This window comes from Penaeus monodon, chromosome 11, assembly GCF_015228065.2.
Source record: "Penaeus monodon isolate SGIC_2016 chromosome 11, NSTDA_Pmon_1, whole genome shotgun sequence".
NCBI lineage: Eukaryota > Metazoa > Arthropoda > Malacostraca > Decapoda > Penaeidae > Penaeus > Penaeus monodon.
The window spans coordinates 40,755,740-40,776,510 of NC_051396.1; the positions used below are offsets into that span (position 1 = coordinate 40,755,740).

Here is a 20,771-nt window from a genome sequence, read left to right on the forward strand (position 1 = left end):
TGATCCTTGTCCTTCCTCCTCATTTTGTTCCTCTTCCTGCTGCTACTCCAATTATTCCTCCTTCTCCTCCTCCTCCTCCTCCTCCTCCTCCTCCTCCTCTTTCTCCTCCTTTTCCCCATCCCCCCTCCCCCTTCCCTTCCTCCTCTTCCTCCTCCTATTCCCCTTCCCCCCTTTCTCTTTCTCCTCCTCCCTCCTCTCCCTCCTCCTTCCCTTCCTCCTTCTCCTCCCCTTCCCCCTCCTTCTCCCCTTCCCCTTCCTTCTCCCTTTCCCCTTCCTTCTCCCTTTCCACCTCTTTCCCTCCTTCTCCTCCTTCTTCCTCCTTCTTCTTCCTCCTCCTCCTCCTCCTCCTCCTGCTCTTACGTTCCCCCCTCCTCCTGTTCCCCCAGTAATCCCCCGTCAACTCTCACATCTCTTCTACCTATTCTATTCTCAATTGCGCTTCTGTCTTCCTCATGCTGCTCCTGTCCTCTCTCCTCCCATGCTTTAGCTCATTGCGAATTTGATGTTAATTGGTGAGCGTTACTCTTTGTTCTGTCCGCCTAACGCTCTCTTTGTTGATGGTTGTGAGTAATGCTTCTACGAGACTTGGGAGGAAACGCTTAATCATAGCCTAGGATTTCACCACGTAAATGCCGCTGTGCGTAATGAGGTAATAATTATTGTTAGTATAGGCGTCGTAGTTATTGTTTTTCTGAAGAGTAAGTTATGAGCGGTTGTGATGGCCGTGTTCTCAAAAAGCGAGATTGTATGGCAACACCCTTGCCATGAGTACCCGCCTCGCGTCACAACATTATGACGTCACTCGCTTACTCGGGTCCCTCGCTCGCTCGCTCTCTCTCTCTCTTTCTCTTCCCTGCCATGCCCTGCCCAACCCTCTCCCGCTGTTCCCGTACCCTCAGCGCCGTTACATAAATAACTGTTTTCGTTTCCTAATGAACGCATTGTGGAGCTGGGTTGCATGCGTGTCGCACATGTATTGATAAGGGATGTTGTCTGAGAAAGAACATGGATGTAACCCGCTGAGAGGGAGGGAGCGTACGTGATCATAAACGTTTTCTTGGGCGACGACGGCTGTTCATTTCACCGCCTCAAGAGGACATCGCCCCTGCCCGCTTTCTGAGAAGCGTTTAGCCTCCCCAAGCCACGCCGACTAGCTTGCAGTTACTTCGCGATTTGTTGTGATAGATAGCCCGGTCGCTAATGACGTGCTGACGGGTACATTTTCCTTCCTTTTTTGTAGTTTTGTGCATACTTATTTTTCCTCCTTTCTGTTGCGTTGCTTTTTTGCTCTGTGTCCTTGATTACCCCTTTGGGGCCGGGAGTGCCACACAGATGGTACTGAGCCTGTGTGTTGCAGCGGCTTAGTCGGGAGGTGGTGATAAGAGGCGCTAACTGCTGTGTTAACAAGGCTCCGTTTTGGGTGATGATTTCATGAGCGATTCCGGTCTGGACGTGTTGGAGATGGTGATGAAATGGTCTCTCTCTCTCTCTCTCTCTCTCTCTCTTCTCTCTCTCTCTCCTCTCTCTCTCCTCTCTCTCTTCTCTCTCTCTCTCTCTCTCTCTCTCTCTCTCTCTCTCTTCTCTCTCTCTCTCTCTCTCTCTCCTCTCTCTCTCTCTCTCTCTCTCTTCTCTGATCTCTCTCCTCTCTCTTTCTCTTCTCTCTCTCTCTCATACTCTCTCTCTCTCTCTCTCTCTCTCTCTCTCTATTCTCTCTCTCTCATTCTCTCTCTCTCATTCTCTCTCTCTCTCTCTCTCTCTCTCTCTCTCTCTCTCTCTCTCTCTCTCTCTCTCTTCTCTCTCTCTCTCTCTCTCTCTCTCTCTCTCATCTCTCTCATTCTTTCTATTTCTCTCTCTCTGTTCTCCCCTTCCTTCCCTCCCTCAACCCCAACCCCAACCCCAACCCCAACCCCTACTTCCCCTATCAGCCTACCTCCTCTCTTTCTTAGTAGATCCATGCATCTATTTTTCTGTTTGCGTGTCCATCTCCTCCTCTGCGTCTGTGCCTCAGTTTCCTCTTAAGGATAAGAACGCTACAAGGTAACAGTGCACTGAAGCTGAACTGGAAGGTGTGGCTTTGTTGACAGGGAAGAAAGTGTTGACACTGTAACCTTTCTTAATCGCTTTTAAATTCGGGGTGGCCCGCGCTAACTCTGTGTGTGTGTGTGTGTGTGTGTGTGTGTGTGTGTGTGTGTGTGTGTGTGTGTGTGTGTGTGTGTGTGTGTGTGTGTGTGTGTGTGTGTGTGTGTTTGCCTGCTTGCTTGCTTGCTTGCTTGCTTGCTTGCTTGCTTACGTGGTGCGTATATATGTATGTATTGTGTGCATGTGTACGTATCTCTGTCATTGTTAGTGTGTGAGCGAGTGTGTGCTAATGTTGGGGTAAGTGAATGGGTAGATGGAGGGCAAGACACCAAGATTGAAAGGGAAGAACTGCAGGCGAAGGGAGGAAACTTGGGAGAGGCCGCATGGATTGAGAGAAAGAGAGAGAGAGAGAGAGAGAGAGAGAGAGAGAGAGAGAGAGAGAGAGAGAGAGAGAGAGAGAGAGAGAGAGAGAGAGAGTGGGGGTGGGGGGTTGAAGATAGAGCCGTGGTTGTGGTGTTGTGATGAGATCTACAGCAACAGTGGTGAGTCACACCACGCCCGCCCGCCCGCCCACACGGACGATAATGGTTGTCAAGGTTACGATGACGCTAACACCCCATCATCATGAGGAACCACAAGACTACCAGTGCCTCCCCCACCCCCTTCCTTTCCTTCCCTCCCTCTTGCTTCCTCCTTACTCCCCACTTCACAGACTCATAACTCTGCCCGCTCCCCCCTCCCTCTCTATCTCTCTCTCCCCCTCTCCCTCTCCCTCTCCCTCTCCCTCTCTCTCTCTCTCTCTCTCTCTCTCTCTCTCTCTCTCTCTCTCTCTCCTCTCCCTCTCCCTCTCCCTCTCCCTCTCCTCTCTCTCTCTCTCTCTCTCTCTCTCTCTCTCCCCTCTCCCCTCCTCTCTCTCTCTCCCTCTGTGTGTGTGTATGTGTGTGTGTGTGTGTGTGTGTGTGTGTGTGTGTGTGTGTGTGTGTGTGTGTGTGTGTGTGTGTGTGTGTGTGTGTGTGTGTATGTGTGTGTGGATGTTTGTATGTAATTCTTCCTCTTATTCACTCACTCCTCTCCTGTCTTCTCTCCTCTCCTGTCTTCTCTCATCTCCTCTCTCTCTCCTCTCTCTCTCTCCCTCTCCCTCTCCCTCTCCCTCTCCCCTCTCTCTCCCTCTCCCCCTCTCTCTCTCTCTCTCTCTCCCCCTCTCTCTCTCTCTCTCTGTCTCTCTCTCTCTCTCTCTCTCTCTCTCTCTCTCTCTCTCTCTCTCTCTCTCTCTCTCTCTCTCTCTCTCTCTCTCTCTCTCTCTCTCTCTCTCTCTCTCCCTCTCTCTCCCTCTCTCTCCCTCTCCCTCTCTCTCTCCCTCTCTCCTTACTTTATTTATCGTCAATCCGTTGTCTCATTTTTCGTCTGTCCCCCTCTCCGCACCTGTTCATTTTTACGCCTCGCTCACCATTTCCCTCCTCTCCTCCTTCCCTACCCCCCCTCCAAGACCTTCCCCCCTCAACTCTTCTCAGCCTCATCTTGCTGACTCATTTCTCCGGCCTGCCTCCCAACCTTGCGTCCTCATCGTCTCTCTCTCAGCCTCCATGCCTCTTTGGCTGTCCACTTCCCTCCTTCTCCCTTCCTCTTTCCCTCCCAGCCTCCATGCCTCTCTGGCTCTCCACTTCCCTGCCCCTCCTTTCCTCTCTCCCTCCCTTCCTGTCTCCCTCTCTCTCTCCCTCCCCCTCCCTTCCTGTCTCCCTCTCTCTCCCTCTCCCTCTCCCTCATCCTTGCTTTCTCTTTTTTGCCTGTCGCTGCTGTTGCTCCTTCTCTCCTCTCGGGCAGTGGCGCGCGGCCTTCCAACCCGTCTTGTATGTTTGGGAGCAGAGGAGGAAGGGATTGAGGGAAGGGGGGACGAGTTTGTTTGTTTGTGGTTATGATTCTCGTTAGCGGTTAAATGTCTTTGTAAGGGTGAGGTGGGGTGTGTGTGTGCGCGAAGGTCTTTGTGTTTGTATGTACCTTAGGTTTCAGAACTTGTCTCCTTTTGTGTTACTGATGTTTTTTTTACGTATACCCTGTTTCTTTAGGTGTGTTAGTTTGTTCTTTGTATATGTACGCTTGGTACAAAGTGTATAGTAAAGTATAGAATAAACATCTCAGAGTTATTAAGTCTGTCTGTCTGTCTCTCTCTCTCTATCTATTTATCTATTTGTCTCTATTTCTATCTCCGTCTCACTATACATATATTTCTCTTTAGACCTTACCCCTCCTTCCCATCCCTTCCTCTCTTCCTTCCTCCCTTCCTCTGTTTCCACTCCTATCTCCCCCTCTCTTTCTCCTCCGTCCGTCTTGCCGCACTTCCCTCTTTTACTCACCTATGTCAGTGTTTGACAGCCTTCTGTGGCAGTTGGTTGGAAGGGATCGCCTCTAAGAAAATGGTTTGACCGCTGCTTTGGTTTGAATATTCTTTGTCTTCGACGACCAGTTGATGTATAAAGGTAATTAAAGTGGAAATATACCATTGCGGAGAAAACAAATGGCATTGTGCCCGTGTCTGCGTGTGCGCCTTTGTGCGAAAGAGCAAGAAAGATCGGGGACTGGAGGAGGGAGTGGGGCTGCCTCCCACTCATTCCCGTCTGAATATTGTAGCAGCGTTGAGAGAGGTTCACGTGGCAAGGTGCGAGGGAGCCACTTCCTCCTCCCCTCTCTCCCTTAACGCGCTCTCTCGTGCTCTCTCGGGCTCCTCTCTCATTATCTCTTCTCCCCTTTCTTTTCTTTTCCCTCATGTTCTCTCCCTTCCCTCTCTCATTTTCGTGTTCTCTCCCTTCCCTCACTCATTTTCGTGTTCTCTCCCTTCCCTCTCTCATTTTCGTGTTCTCTCCCTTCCCTCTCTCATTTTCGTGTTCTCTCCCTTCCCTCTCTCATTTTCGTGTTCTCCACCTTACATCTGCTCTCTCCCTCTCACAGTCGCTCTCTTCCACCCCTGTTGTCTTCCTTCTCCTTTCCTGTTGTGTCATTCTTTCTCTTCAGTCACAACCCTTTCCTTCTTTACTTCTTCCTCCTCTTCTCCCGCTCCTCCCCCTCCACCTCCACCTCCTCCTCCCCCCTCCTCCCCCTCCTCCTCCTCCTCCTCCTCCTCCTCCTCCTCCTCCTCCTCCTCCTCCTCCCTCCTCCTCCTCCTCCCTCCTCCTCCTCCTCCTCCTCCTCCTCCTCCTCCTCCTCCTCCTCCTCCCTCCTCCTCCTCCTCCCTCCTCCTCCTCCTCCTCCTCCTCCTCCTCCTCCTCCTCCCTCCTCCTCCTCCTCCTCCTCCTCCTCCTTCCCTCTTATTTCACACTGGCCTTCTGACCTTCATCTGTCACTTACCAGGCTCGCACACGCCCACCGCTACGCCCCCACGCCCACGCCCTTGCTGTTATTCGAAAAGCAGTGGGCGTGTACACAATATCACGTGTACATGAAATTGGGTGCACACACTGACGCTTTAAATGCCGTTACTTATTTATAGCAGGACATGTGTAGTGCAGAGCGAAGGATTTTTGTTGTGGTTTCATCGGTTTGGTTTTGAATTGCTGAATTGTTTGTGTTCTGTTCTTGTTGATTTTATTTGTATGTCGTCTAATGTATTTTCCTTTGTCTTTCAGGACCCAGCTGGAATTTTCGATCTAATAGAAGTCGTTGGCAATGGAACATACGGTCAAGTTTACAAGGTAAGTTGGATAATTGCGTTTCTGCTGTGTTTGTTGTTTTCCCTTCTTTTTTCCTCTTTCCTTCCCCCTTTCCCTTTCGCCTCTCCCTTCATACCCCTTTCGTCTTTTTCTCCTTTTGCTTTCCCTCCCCCCCCCTATCGTCTGTCCTTTTAATTCTGCTTCTTCCTCTTCTACCTTTCTTCCTCCTTTTCCCTTCCCCTCCTTTTTTCCATCCTATCATTACCCTCTGCATTTCCTCTTTCTTTCACATTTAAAGTTCTCTTTATGGAGTGTCAGACACTAACCAGCATCACTCTATCGCTGTCATGTCTGGCACTCCCTCAGTTTCGCCTGGGCAGGGAAATGGCACTGAGTGCATGAAGTGCCAGCAAGCCTGCATAGGGATCAAGGAGGCTAGCGAGAGAAAGGGAGGGAGGGAGGAAGGGAGGGAGGAGGGAGGGAGGGAGGGACCGGCTTACGGCATACATAAAGGATATATGAGAGAGAAAAAAGAGCGGGAGAGAAACAAAGAGAAGGAACGGGAGCAACAAAACGTAGTAGAGAGAAGAGTGAGAGTCAGATGAGAGGAGGGAAAAGGGAACGATAGAGAGAGAGATAAAAGGAGCTTGGACTTGAGATAGAGATAAAGATGAAGAGGAGATAGGAGAAGGTAGTTGTTATGATGAATGGAGAGAGAGAGAGAGAGAGAGAGAGAGAGAGAGAGAGAGAGAGAGAGAGAGAGAGAGAGAGAGAGAGAGAGAGAGTCGACGTCAAGGTTCGTAGCGATGAAGATGGGGATGAATAATTTTGCCTTCGCGGGTACATGTGGCTCGCTGGTGGGTTGATGTCGTTGTTATGTTGACTTTTTGCAAGTGTTTTGGTTTTCGAAATACGGCCGCTTGCTGCTTTTTCTGCTAACGTTTCTCCCCTCTCCATCCATCATTTATCTGTCTTTGTTTATCGCGTATCTTCATCTGTATCTCCCTCCCCTTTGTTTTTTCCTTTTCTCTTCCTTTGATCTTGATTTTTTATTTATTTTATTTTTGTTAACCTGAATCTTAATCTTGATCTTATTCATGTTGTTCTTGTTCCTGTTCTTTTTGCTATTTTTTGCAACATTTCCTTCTCGCTTTATTCCTGTTTTGTATATCCTGTATTTTTGTTTTTGTTTTGTCTATGCTTTCAGTGCCTGAAATACAGGTCGCTTCTATTTTCAATTACCTTGTTTCTCTCTCTCTCTCTCTCTCTCTCTCTCTTTCTCTTTCTCTTTCTCTTTCTCTTTCCTCTCTCTCTCTCTCTCTCTCTCTCTCTCTCTCTACTCACTCACTCACTCACTCACTCACTCTGTCTCACCTCTTTCTCTCTCTCTCTCTCTCTCTCTCTCTCATCTCTCTCTTCTCTCTCTCTCTCTCCTCTCTCTCCCCTTCTCTCTCTCTCCCCCTCCTCTCCTCTCTCTCTCTCCTCTTCTCTCTCTCTCTTCTTTCTCTCTCTCCCCTTTCTCTTCCTCTCTCTCTCTCTCTCTCTCTCTCTCTCTCTCTCTCTCTCTCTCTCTCTCTCTCTCTCTCTCTCTCTCTCTCTCTCTCTCTCCTTCCTTCCTCTCTCTCTCGCTGTTCTTATTACTCTCTCTTATTTCCGTCCGAGGGAGTGGATAAGAGGGTAAGCGAGAGCCAGAAGCAGGAAGAAAGCCCGAGCGAGCGAGTTCCTTGAGCGCGGAAGTGTGGCTGGGCACTTCCGTGACATGACCTCAGCCTCCCTCCCCCCCCCTCCCCTTCTCACGTCGCCCTCCTCTGGCACCGCCTCTTTTCTTCTGTTCCCTCAGCAAGGACGATAAGTGCGGTGTGTGTGTGTGTGTGTGTGTGTGTGTGTGTGTGTGTGTGTGTGTGTGTGTGAGAGAGAGAGAGAGAGAGAGAGAGAGAGAGAGAGAGAGAGAGAGAGAGAGAGAGAGGAGGGAGGGAGGGAGGGAGAGGAGAGAGAGAGAATTCTTGTTTGCTTTGTTTGTCTGTATGGTTTGGCATGATGTTATGTTTTGTGTATGTATATGTGCAGATTTCAGCTTTAGTCGATAAAAAGTTCTATTACTTTTTTTCTTAAGTGTTTGAATTGCAAGAGGACGAAGAGCAGGAGGAAATGAGAATGAGAAAAAAAACAAGAGAAACTCCAGAATGAGGAATCAGTTTGGCTGTCGTGCCAGGCGGTGGGTCACTTGACGGCGCCACGCTCGCTCCCCCCCCCCTCCCCGCGTCCTCGGTGAACCCAACAAGTTGCTATGAAGTTTCGATCCCTCTCTAGAGGCTGCTTGCGCTCCCCATGCGTCTCCCGGGCCGCTCGGCTGCTCCAGCTGTTGGGCTGCGGCGGAAGGGCATCTTGCCGAAGGGCGGACGTCGCGTTAAGCTCGTCCGGGTGGACGGGCGCGGGAGGGCGTCTGGGCGTCGCTGTGGCTGATAAGGCCGCATTCATTAGTATTTCTGTGCATTTTGGATGTTGCTTTTGGGTTGCAAATTTATGTACATTGGAATGGAGAGTTTGGGTAAAAGAAACTCAAAGTCGAGTACAAGGCTTCCTCTGCCCATTTGTATATATGTCTGTCCAGTGAATTATTTTCCTTTCTCTCTCCGTTCTCTCTCACTCGCCCTCGCCTCCCTCTGTCTTTCCGTCTCCTTGTCTCTCCTCCGCCCTACCCTCAGAGATGACGTACCCCTTTGTCTAATAAAGTCAGGCGTTACGATGTAAAAAGCCAACAGGTCATTATAGTTACCGTGATGTATTAAGACTTGCATCCAAGAGCATACGTGCAAACAACCAGCAGCATCAGCGTAAGGGCGGTAGAAAGGGGGCCCCTTCCCCAAAAAAAATTTTTTAAAAAAAAAAGGAAAAAAGGGAAAAGGAAAAAAAAATTTTTTTAAAAAATTTTTTTTTAAAAGGGGGGGGGGGGGGAAAAAAAAAATTTTTGGGAAGGGAAAATTGGGGGGGGGGGGGGTTTTTTTTTTTTTAAAATTAAAAAGGGGGGGGGAAAAAAAAAAGGAAAAAAAAAAGGGGGGGGGTTTTTTTTCCCCCCCCCTTTTTTTTTTTCCCCCCCCCTTTTTCCCCCCTTTTTTTTACCCTTTTTTCCCTCCCCCTTTTTTTTTTTTCCCCCTTTTTTTTTTTTTTTTTTTTTTTCCCCCCCTTTTTTTTGGGGGGTTTTTTTTCCTTTTTCCCGGGGCGGGGGAATTTTTTAAATTTCCCCGGCCAAAACCTTTTTTTAAAAGTTTTTTTTTTTTCCCGGGGGCCCCCGGGGGGGGGGTTTTTTTTGGGGTTTTTTTTCCCCCCCCCCCCTTTTTTTTTTTTTTTTTTTTTCCCCTTTTTTTTTTCCCCCCCCCCCAAAAAAAAACCCCCCCAAAAAATTTTTTTTTCCCCCGGGGGGGAAAAAATTTTTTTTAAAAAAAGGGGGGGGAAATTTTTTTTTTTTTTTTTTTTTTTGGGGGAAAAAAGGGGGGGAAAAAAAAAAAATTTTTTTTTTTTGGGGGGTTTTTTTTTTTGGGGGGTTTTTTTTTTCCTTCCCTTTTTTTTTTTTTTTTTCCCCTCCCCCTTTTTTTTATTTTTTTTCCCCCCCCAAATTTTTTTTTTTTTCCCCCCCTTTTTTTCCTTTTCTTTTTTTTTTTTTTTTTTTTTTTCCAATTCCCCCTTTTTTCTTTTTTTTTTTTTCCCTTTTTTTTCCTCCCCCCCCCCCCCCCTTTTTCCCCCCCCCCCTTTTTCCCCTTCTTTTTCCCCTCCCCCCCCTTTCTCTCCCCCCTTTTTCCCCCCCCTTTTTTTTCCCCCTCCCCCCTTCCCTCTTTTTTCCCCCCCCTTTTTCCCCCCCTTTTTTTTTTTCCCCCCTCTCCCCCCCTCTCTTTCTCTCTCCCTTTCCCCCCTTCTCCCCTTTTCCCTCCCCCCCTCCCTCTCCCCCCCCCCCCTTTTTCCCCCCCCCCCCCCCCTTTTCCCCCCCTTTTTTTCCCCCTCTCTCTCTCTCTTTTTTTTTTTTTTTCCCCCCCCCTTTTTTTTTTTTTTTCCCCCTCTCCCCCCCCTTTCCCCCCCCCCTCTTCTTTTCTCCCCCCTTTCTCTCTTTTTTTCTCTTTTTTCCCCCCCTTTTTTCCCCCCCCCTCTTTTTTTTTCCCCCCTTTTCTCTTTCTCCCTCTCTTTTTTTTTCCCCCTCTTTTCCTCTCCCCTTTTTCTCCCCTTCTCCTCTTTTTCCCCCCCTTTCTCCCCCCTTTTTTTTTTTTCCCCCTTTTCCCCCCCCCTTTTTTTTTTCGGGCCCCCCCCGGGGGGTTTTTGGGGGGGGAAGGGGGGAAAAAAACCCCCCCCCCCCCCCCCCCCTTTTTAACCCCGGGTTCCCCCCCCCTTTTTCCCCCCCCCCCCCCCCCCCGGGGGGGGGGTTTTTTTTTTTTTTTTGGGGGGGTTTGGGGGGGGTTTTGGGGGGGGGGGGGGGGGGGGGGGGGGGGGGGGGGGGGGGGGGGGGGGGGGGGAAAGGGGGGGGAGAGGGGAAAAAGGGGGGGGGTTTGGGGGGGGAAAATTTTTTTTCTTTGTTTTTTTAAATTTTTAAAATTTTTTTTTTTAAAAAATTTTTTTTAATTTTTTTTTTTTTAAAATTTAAAAAAAAAAAAGGAAAAAAAAAAGAGAAAAAGGAAAAAAAAGGGGGGGGGGGGGTTTTGGAGGGGGGCCCCGGGGGCCCCCCCCCCCCGCCCTCCCCCCCCCCCCGGGAAAAAATTCCTTGGGGTTTCTTCCCCCCCTTTTCCCCCCCTTGGGCCCCCGGGGTTGGGCTCCCCGGGGGGGGGGGGGGGGCGGGGGGGGGGGGGGGGGGGGCCGGGGGGCCGGGGCCCGGGGGGAAAAAATTTTTTTCCCTTTTTTTTGTTTTGGGGGGTTTCTTTTTTGAATTTAAAAAGGGGTTTGGGAAAAAAAAAAAAAAAACCCCCCCCTTTTTTTTTTTTTGGGTTTTTTTTTTCCTTTCTCTCCCCTTTTCCTCCCCCCCCCTCCCCCCCCCCCTTTCCCCTTTTCCCTTTTCCCCCCCCCCCCAAAACCTTTTTTTTGGGAAATTGGGGGTTAAAAGGAAAAGGGAAAATTTTTGTTTTTTTTGGGGGACCGGCCCGGGCCAAAAACCCCCACCCCCGGGGGGGGGGGGGGGGGGGGGGGGGGGGGGGCGGGAGGAGGAGGGGGGGGGGGGGAAGAGGCGAGGACATGTGCGAGCACGTGATGCTAAGGACGCCCCGCATGTGCCCCGGCCCGTCGGGGCTAGAGGCAGCGTCGCCCGGCGCGCCAGCTGGGCGGGAGTGGGCTTTAAGTCTGTGTACACATACTTATATACGCACGCACACACCACACACAACACACACCACACACACCCCACAAAACACACACACACACCAAAACACGCACACCCACAAAACCACCCACAAACACACACACCCACGCACACGCCACGCACAAAGCAACCACACACACACCCCACACCCCACACCCACACACACACACACACTATAACCCCACACTCACACACCCCACACACACACAAAACACAAAACCACACATACAAGGGACATACATACATACATTTTATATATTAAAAAAGATATATTTTAGATTTATATATTATAATTTTAATATTATATATATTTTATTTACTTTATCTTTATACCCTTTTTTTTTTATTTTTATATATATTTTCCTTTATATATATATCCTTATATATCTATAAATTATATATTACTTTATTTTCCTCTTTTATTTTTTATTATATATATTTTTATATTTCATATATATATATATATTTATCTTAATATATATATTAATATATATATATCCCTTTATATATATATTAAAATCATATTTAAAATTTATCTTCTATTAAAATTTTTCAATGTATGTATGTTTTGTGCTTGTGTGTGTGGGGTGTGTGTTTGTGTGTGTGTGGGGTTTTTTAAAGGGAATATTGGGATTTATGGGTTTTGGTGTATGTAGTTATTTTATGTGTGGGATATTTTGTATAGTTTTTCTATATTTATTAGGGATGTGTGCATATATAGGGATAATTTTATATGTAGGTGTATATATACATTTATGATGTGTGCTACATAATATTATAAAATATTTTATTATATATATTATAATATTAAAATATAAATAACAAAGCATACTTATATATATTTTTATATATTTAAAATATATTATTTAATATATAGATAAAATTATAAAATTTTATTTTATTTTTGGGAATTATATATAATAATAAATATATTTTAAAATATTTTATATTATATATAAAATAAATAATAATATAAAATATATGTTTGCATAAAAGATATATATATTTATAAAATATAATATTTTTTTATATATAATATATGGATGCATTATTATAAATTATAATTATATTTATATATATTATATAATTTTAATTATATATATATATTTATATATTTTAGATTTTTCTATATATATTTTATATATTATATATATTTATATATTAAAAAAAATTTATATTTATATTTTATATAATAATATTATTATTAATAATAATATATTTAATTTTTTATTATTTATTATATATAATTTTTTCTATTTTAAATTTTATATATATATAATATATTTTTTATTTTATATAGGAAATTAAATTTTTTTTATTATTATTTATTATTTATATATTTTTTAAATTTTAAAAATTATGTATAAAAAAATAAAATATATAAATATATATAATATAAAATATATATTTTATATATATAAAAAATATATTTTATTTTAAAAAATAAATATATAAATTATATATAAAATTATAAAAAATTAAAAATATATAAAATAATATTATATATTTTTATTATTTTTAAATTTTTTATATTTTTATTATTTATTTTAATATTATATTTTGTTTTTTATATATTTATATATAATTTATATTTTATATATATTTATTTTTATTATATATATATATATTTATTTTTAAAACTTAAACTATAAAAATATATATTTTATATATATATAAAATATATTTTATATTTATTATTTTTCTTTTTTTTATTTATAGCCAAAATTTTTTGCTATTTTAATATATTATAAATTTTTTTATAATATTATATATAATATATTATATATATTAATATTGTATGTTTTTTTCTTTATTTATAATTTTTTATTATATATATTTTTATTAAAGGGGAAAAATTTTTATTTTTTTTTTTATATATAAAATATTTTAAAAATATATATTTATTTAAAATATATATAAAATTTTTTTAAAATTTATATATATATTTTAAATATTAATTTAAAAAAATTTTATATTTATATTTTTATATATTATATATATTATAATAATTATATTTTAAAATTTTATAATTTTATTTTAAAAAATTTATTTATTATATATATTAAATTTTTTTTTTATATATAATTTTATTATTTATTATTTATTTCTTTCTTTTTCTATTTAGATATGTATTTATTTTTTTATATATTTATTTTACTTTTTTAATATTATAAAAATTATATATTATATTTAAATTTATTAATTTTTATAAAATTATGATTTATTAAAATTAAAATATATATATATTAATATATATTTTTATAAATATATTTTTATGTAATTATATTAATTAAAATTTATTTATATATATATTTTATATATATAAATTTTTTTTTATATATATTATATATATATTTAATTTTATATATATTTTTTATATTTTATATATATAGTATATATTTTATATATAATTAATATAATTTTTTATTTATTTTTATTATAAAATATTTTTATAAATATATTTATATATTTATATATATAAAAATTATTTTTAAAATATTTTATAAAATATATAGAAATCTTATATAATATATATTTATATAATTTTTTTATATATATATATATAAATAATTTAAAATATATTTTTATATATATATAGGGTAAAAAATAATTATATAATTATATTATATTAAAAAAATATATATGATAATTTAATTTATTGGGATATATTAATTAAAATTATATATATTTTAAAATTTTATAATATATTATTAAATATGCATACATAAATATATTTTTATATTATTATATATTATATATATTATATAAAATTAATAAAATAGGGAATCTATATTTATATATATTATATATATATATATTTTTATATATTTTTAGATTATATATATTATAATAATAAAATAAATTTTATAATAATAATATATAATATTATTAATATTTATTTATGTTGCATATTTATATTATTTAATATTTTTAGAATAATTATTTTTAATATATATATAATGCATACATAATATATATAATAAAAATATAGAATTTTACTATAATTTTTAATTTTTAAAAGGGAAAAAAATATATATATATTTATTTTAATTTATAGATAATATATATATTTTTGTATAATATATTTTATTTTTTAAAAAAATTTTTAAACTATAGATATTTTTTATATATTATATTATAATATATATTATAATTTTAAATTTTATGCCAAAATATATATATTATATATTTTCTAAAATTTTATTTTTATATATTATATTAATTATACATTAAAATTTATTTATTTATATTAAAATATTAAAATATAATAATATTAATTTTATATCTATAAAATTTTATTTTTTGTAATCTAATATTTTTTTTTATTGTATTTGTTTTCTTTTTATATTATCTTTCTAATAATAATATTTTATAATATAATATATAATTTGTTTCCATTTTTTTATCTTTTTTATCCTTATATTAAAATTTTTCTTTATTTCATATTATTATTTATATATATTTTATAGTATTTATTCATTTTAAAATTTTATATATTTATTTTTTGTATTCCCCTTTTTTTATTTAGGTTATAATTTTATAAAATTTATATATATATTTAAAATTTTATGCTCTTTTTTTTTTTTTTTTTTTTTTTTTTTTTTTTTGTTTGTGTATATTTATATATATTTATATACCTTATTATAAAATTTAAAGCATATAAAACCCCCCAATAATGTAATTTAAATTAGATTTAAAAATAAAAAGGTAGGGGGAAGGGGTTCAGTATTATGGTTCCCTTAATTGGTGTATGGATAAAGAAGGTGGGTTGGGGTGGTGGTGGGGGGGGGGGGGGGTGGGGTGGGGGGGTTAAAGGGGGGAAATATTTGTTTGGGAAACGTTCCAAAACCCCTAATCTAATCCAAGGGCCTGAGTAGGGTTGGAGAGGGAGAAAGGGGGGGAAGGTAGGGGGAGGGAAAGGGGAGGGGCTGCGAACTCATTGGGAGGTTTTTAAGGGTTAAAAAGGGGCCCCCTTAAGCAGTGGCAAATTTGGCCCCGGGGGGGGGGAAGGGGAGGGTTGGAAGGGGAGGAAAGGGAATTTTGGGGGAAAGGGTTATTGGGATAGGGCCCTTTTTGGGGGAAAGGGAAGGAGGGTAGGGGAAGGGTCGGGGCAAGAGGGAGAAAAGGGGAAGGGATGGGAGGGAAAAGGGGAAATTTCAAAATGGGGTTTTTGGGGGCCTTTTAAAAATTTAAAAAAAAAAGGGGGGAAATTTTAAGGGCCTTTTGAAGGGTCGTAATTAAGGGGTTGTTGGGAGTGCGGGGAGGGGATTTTATATATAATATATAATATTATGCATATATATATATATAATATATATATATATATATATATATATAGTATATATTGTATATGATATATTATGTATGTATATGTATACGTATATATGTGTATACGTATATATGTGTATGTATATGTATATGTGTGTGTGTGTGTGTGTGTGTGTGTGTGTGTGTGTGTGTGTGTGTGTGTGTGTGTGTGTGTGTGTGTGTGTATGCATGTAAATATATGTGTATATACATTGCATGTATCCATACACACATACATGCATACATACACAAACGTGCACAGTGAATGTAAGAGTTTCGAGAGGCATGGTGAGAGAGGCGGGGGCGAGCAAGCAAGCCAGGGCGGAGGGAGGGTGAGGCCCGGCGGTGCGACGATGATGGTGATGGTCCTGTAATTGGCCTCCGTCAGTGGATGATGAGGGTCCAGTCCGGGTGAAGGCAGTGGCACGTCTGCCCTCATGGGGGCGGGAAGGGCGGAGGGTGGAGGGAGGGAGGTGAATGGGAGAAGGGATATTGGATAGGAAACGTGAGGGGAAGGCACTGGAGGGTGACTGAATCAGGGTCTGACGTAGGGTGGGAGTAGGGAGAAAGGGGGAAGGTAGTGGGAGAGGGAAAAGGAGGAGGGAGCTGCGAAAATCATGGGAGTGTTAAGGGGTAAACGGCAAAAATAAGACACGGAAAAATTAAAAGGGAAAAGACAGGAAGGGAGGGAAGGGGAGAGGAGGAGGTTCCGAAGGGCGCGTTTTAGAAGGGAATGCTTGGGAAGGCTTGCGATCCTGGCGGCACTCAGCTTGGCCGGTGCTGGGCTGAGGGCACGCAGGCTAGGGAAGGCTCGGAGGCACATAACGGAGAGGGGGAGGATCAGCGCTGTTAATTGTTGACTAGTATAATTGCAATGATTTTTTAGTCTTTTATTTATTTGTTTGTTTATTAATTTAGTACTTTCGAAGGGATCGTATTAGTAGTGTTGAGAGTACGGAGCGCATTAGTAGACAACACCTTTCTCTTGCCAACGCATGAGCCCAGTCATGTGACCTTTCTCCCCCGTCGCCCGGCAGCCCGATGCGACCCGTTCAAGGTCAAAGCCCCGGGCGAGCGACGGGCCGCAGGCACTTAGCGGGGTTGGGGAAGGGCGAGAGAGGATAGGTTTAATCGGGGAGGGTTGGTGAGGATGAAAGGGGAAGGGAGGGGAGGAAAGGAGCGAAGGCGGGGGGCGGGAGAGAAGCGCCAGTATGCCCTTAAGCATATGCTTAAACCCCCAGGGGTTTAGTGTTTTTATTTTTTAATATATTTTGGGGTTATCTTTGATTATAGTGATACATGTTGATACCTGTGGTGATGACTGGGATAGTGACAAGAAAATTAAAATTGGTGATAACATTTGTAATAATCAAGATAACTGCAATTATCATCAGGCTATGTAAATGTGTGGTAACGAAAGATTTTGGGCCGCAGGATATATTATGTAAGAAAAGGGTACAAAAAAAATGCATCTCTTGTAGATGAATCAAGTTAATAACGTTTAAAGCAGGGGTTCGGTGACCAAAGACTATGCGGCATGTAATTGGGAGCACTTCTCTCTCTCTCTCTCTCTCTCTCTCTCTCTCTCTCTCTCTCTCTCTCTCTCTCTCTCTCTCTCTCTCTCTCTCTCTCTCTCTCTCTCTCTCTCTCTCCCCCCTTTAAACATTCCCATAAAAATTCTATGTTCCTGCTGGTCATACTGATAGCATAGCTGTGGCAGTAGTAGCCGCAGACGGGCGTAGTACTCGGGCGTTTGCCGAGGTAGCAGCAACGCGTGGTGTCGGCGGGATCACGTGTCGGCCGTGAGTCATCCATCGGCTGCCATGAGGAGTCGGGGGAGGAAGGAGAGCAGCTGGCGGGAGAGGGAGGGACGGCTTGGAGGGAAGATGGGGGTAGGGTGAGGGAGAGAAGGATAGGCGTGATAGAGGGATACAGGAAGAATGGAAGGGAATAGGAAAGGAGATAAGGAAGAAGATGAGCAGCACCCTTTTTTTCCTTCCTTATACCTACTCGCCCACTCTTCCTCGTCGTCCTCATCTGCCGCCACCACAAACACCATCCCTCCACCACCACTCCCGCCGTCGCCGCCGCCGCCGCCTCGTCGTCTGCGCCCTCGGACCGCCCTCACTAATGATTGATGTCGAAAGGGCGACGGTCGTGATTGGCGCTGGTATGCTGGTGGGATCTATGGTAATTAGCAGCGCCGTGGCATCGTTAGCATTGTGTTGGTGCTGTTGTTTTGTTCTGGTTTCTCGTGCTGCTATTTTTAGCTGTTTTCAGTGTATTATTCGCTGCTGCTGCTTTTAATTATCTTTGCTTGGATGTTGTTCGAGGTGTTGTCGCCGTCGTCTTTATATGTTGGCCCTGTTTGCATTGCGGCTTTTATTGCGACGATTCATTTGTTCTGGCATTTCACTGTCGGGTTCCTGGTTCCCGCGGCTACCGTTGCCATCCACCTCCTCCGCTCTCGTCACTCTTCCTCTCTTCCTGTCTGGGGGGAGCGAGGGAGGGGGAGGGGGAGAGCGAGAGAGAGGGAGGGGGAGAGCGAGGGAGGGGGAGGGGGAGAGCGAGAGAGAGGGAGGGGGAGAGCGAGAGCGAGGGAGGGGGAGGGCGAGAGAGAGGGAGGGGGAGAGCGAGAGCGAGGGAGGGGAGAGCGAGAGAGAGGGAGGGGGAGAGCGAGAGCGAGGGAGGGGGAGGGCGAGAGAGAGGGAGGGGGAGAGCGAGAGAGAGGGAGGGGGAGGGCGAGAGCGAGGGAGGGGGAGAGCGAGAGAGAGGGAGGGGGAGAGCGAGAGAGAGGAGGGGAGAGACGGGAGGGGAGAGCGAGGAGAGAGGGGGGGGAGAGCGAGAGAGAGAGGGGGGGGAGAGCGAGAGAGAGAGGGGGGGGAGAGCGAGAGAGAGAGTGAGAGAGGGGGGAGCGAGAGAGAGAGTGAGAGAGGGGGGAGCGAGAGAGCGAGAGGGAGAAAGGGAGAGAAAGCGAGCGAGAGAGAGGGAGAAAGGGAGAGAGAGAGCGCGAGAGGGAGAAAGAGAGAGAGCGAGAGGGAGAAGGGAGAGCGAGAGCGCGAGAGGGAGAAAGGGAGAGAGAGAGCGCGAGAGGGAGAAAGGGAGAGAGAGAGAGAGCGAGAGGGAGAAAGGGAGAGAGAGAGCGCGAGAGGGAGAAAGGGAGAGAGAGCGCGAGAGGGAGAAAGGGAGAGAGAGAGCGAGCGAGAGGGAGAAAGGGAGAGAGAGCGAGCGAGAGGGAGAAAGGGAGAGAGAGCGCGAGAGGGAGAAAGGGAGAGAGAGCGCGAGAGGGAGAAAGGGAGAGAGAGCGAGCGAGGTGGAGAAAGAGAAAAAGAGAAAGAGAACTCTGGTGGGACGTGTAGTGGGTGGAGCGCAAGGTCATTATTTGCCCTTACCCAGGATTCCTGCCCCCTCCCCTTCCTCTCTCTCGCTCTCGTTCTCCAGCCCCCCCCCCCCCCCCACTCCTGTCTTCCCCTCTTCCTCCCCGCCTTCCAAACCCCCGTGACCCTCGTCCCGTGACGCTTTCCTCCTCCGACTCCAACTCTTTCCCTCGCGCTTTCTTGTTGTCTCCCCTCGCACTCCGTCGTCCTTCCTTCTTTCTCTTACGGTCAAAACACACTCACACACACACACACACACACACACACACACACACACACACACACACACACACACACACACACACACACACACACACAAAAACTTTTTTTTTTTTTTTTTTTTTATGTTTAGTTATTTTTTCGACCGAGTATCACGTGCTAGCAGTGTTTGTAGCCACATGTGTTTGGCCACACACGGTCTGGATGTGAGAAGGGAACGGAAAAGAGAGGGGAGGAAAGAGGAGACAGAGAATAGAGAAGGGAATAGAGTTGCAGCGAAGAATAAAGGCAGAAGACTATGATGATTGGAGAAGGAATTAATAATTAAAATCAAGGAGGAAAGGGAGAAGAACGGCAAGGGCGCCGTGGCACGATAAGGCCAGAGTCACGAACGGAAAGCGAGTCATACTCTCTCGGCCACTTAGATTACACGCTGCCGAGGGGGAGGGCCATATGGCACGGCTTTGAGTGCCTCTCGTGTGCGTTGTGCATCGGAAGGAGACAGAACAGGATGTGGAGCTTTTCTCGTTTCTATTTTTAATGAATTGATTTACTGCTTGCATTTCGATTGTGTAAATTCTTGTTCCATTTAACTTGTGTGTGTGTGTGTGTGTGTGTGTATGTGTGTGTGTGTGTGTGTGTGTGTGTGTGTGTGTGTGTGTGTGTGTGTGTGTGTGTGTGTGTGTGTGTGAGAGAGAGAGAGATACGGACGTCATGAACAGGTCGCAGCTATCGCCGTCATCGTCGTCGTCGGTGCGAAAAGATCACCGCCGCCGTCAGCGTGAGGAAGCCCAGGTTAAATATACCCGTGATGTACTCACTGCCGCGCGTCCCCCCCCCCCCCACCTTCCCCAAGTCTCCGCTGCGGTTTTTACTCCCCCGGGAGGAGGCGCCGAATCTCTGCGAATTCTACCAGCATGCGTGTCACCGCTTATTTTAACAGCGCCTTTGTCGCCTTTGTGTGTCATGTCGTCGCCGTTTGATGCCGCGCGTCTGGCGATGGGTTGGGAGGGAGGAGAGGAGAGAGGGAGGGAGGGAGGTACGAAGGCCCATCCTGCTTGCCGAGGTTAGGTGCAGCGGGATTGGGGGGGGGGGGGGTCGATGCACTTTTTAAGGGGGACTTCATCTCGGCGTCTTTTTATGCCTTCGATCAGTGTCACCGACAGGGTTTGCTTCGTTTTTTGCTTCTGCTTTCAACACCGCAAGCCACCTTATCTGCTTCCTCTCTACTCTTCCTATCACTCGTTCTCCTCCTTCCTGTTCTTCTTCCTCTTCCTGTACACCCCCACATATTAACCTTTTCTCTCCTCGGCGCAAATGACGCACGCAGACCTTATTGACGATTGATGATTTTTGGCCGAAGGTGAGTTGGAGAAGAAAGCAGACGAGGAGAGGAAATGGTCGAACAAGCTAATCAATTAATAAAGAAGCTCTCTGACCTTGTTCTTCCTCCTGTCGTTCGGTACAACTACAGCAGAGTTATATATACGAACCTTAGCAAAGATGTGACGGCGCCCGTGTTGCCGGGAGCTTAAGGCACCTGCACTGTGCACGCGGGTAGCAAGACCCACTTTTAAATATAACTATTGCTATAGATCAGCTGCCATGCACTTGGCACCCGATTCGCGGAGGTAGGAGAAAAGGGGGAGGAGGATATAGAGGAGAAGGAGGAGGAAGGAGGAGGGAGGAGGAGGAAGGAGGAGGAAGGAGGAAGGAGGAGGAAGGAGGAGGAAGGAGAAGGAAGGAGGAGGAAGGAGGAGGAGGAAGGAGGAGGAGGAGGAGGAGGAGGAGGAGGAGGAGGAGGAGGAGGAGGAG

The 20,771-nt window shown here is 43.6% G+C and overlaps 1 protein-coding gene across 1 annotated transcript in view; it reads left to right on the forward strand.

Annotated features, from left to right (window-relative positions):
- Positions 1-5,627: 5,627 nt before the first annotated feature.
- Positions 5,628-20,771, forward strand: part of LOC119578960 (mitogen-activated protein kinase kinase kinase kinase 4-like) — a gene marked incomplete at its 3' end in the record, with an annotated part of 73,864 nt that continues 58,720 nt past the window's right edge. Inside the window, 1 exon segment of the mRNA XM_037926643.1 lies at positions 5,628-5,762. Coding sequence (XP_037782571.1) covers positions 5,664-5,762 — 99 coding nt within the window.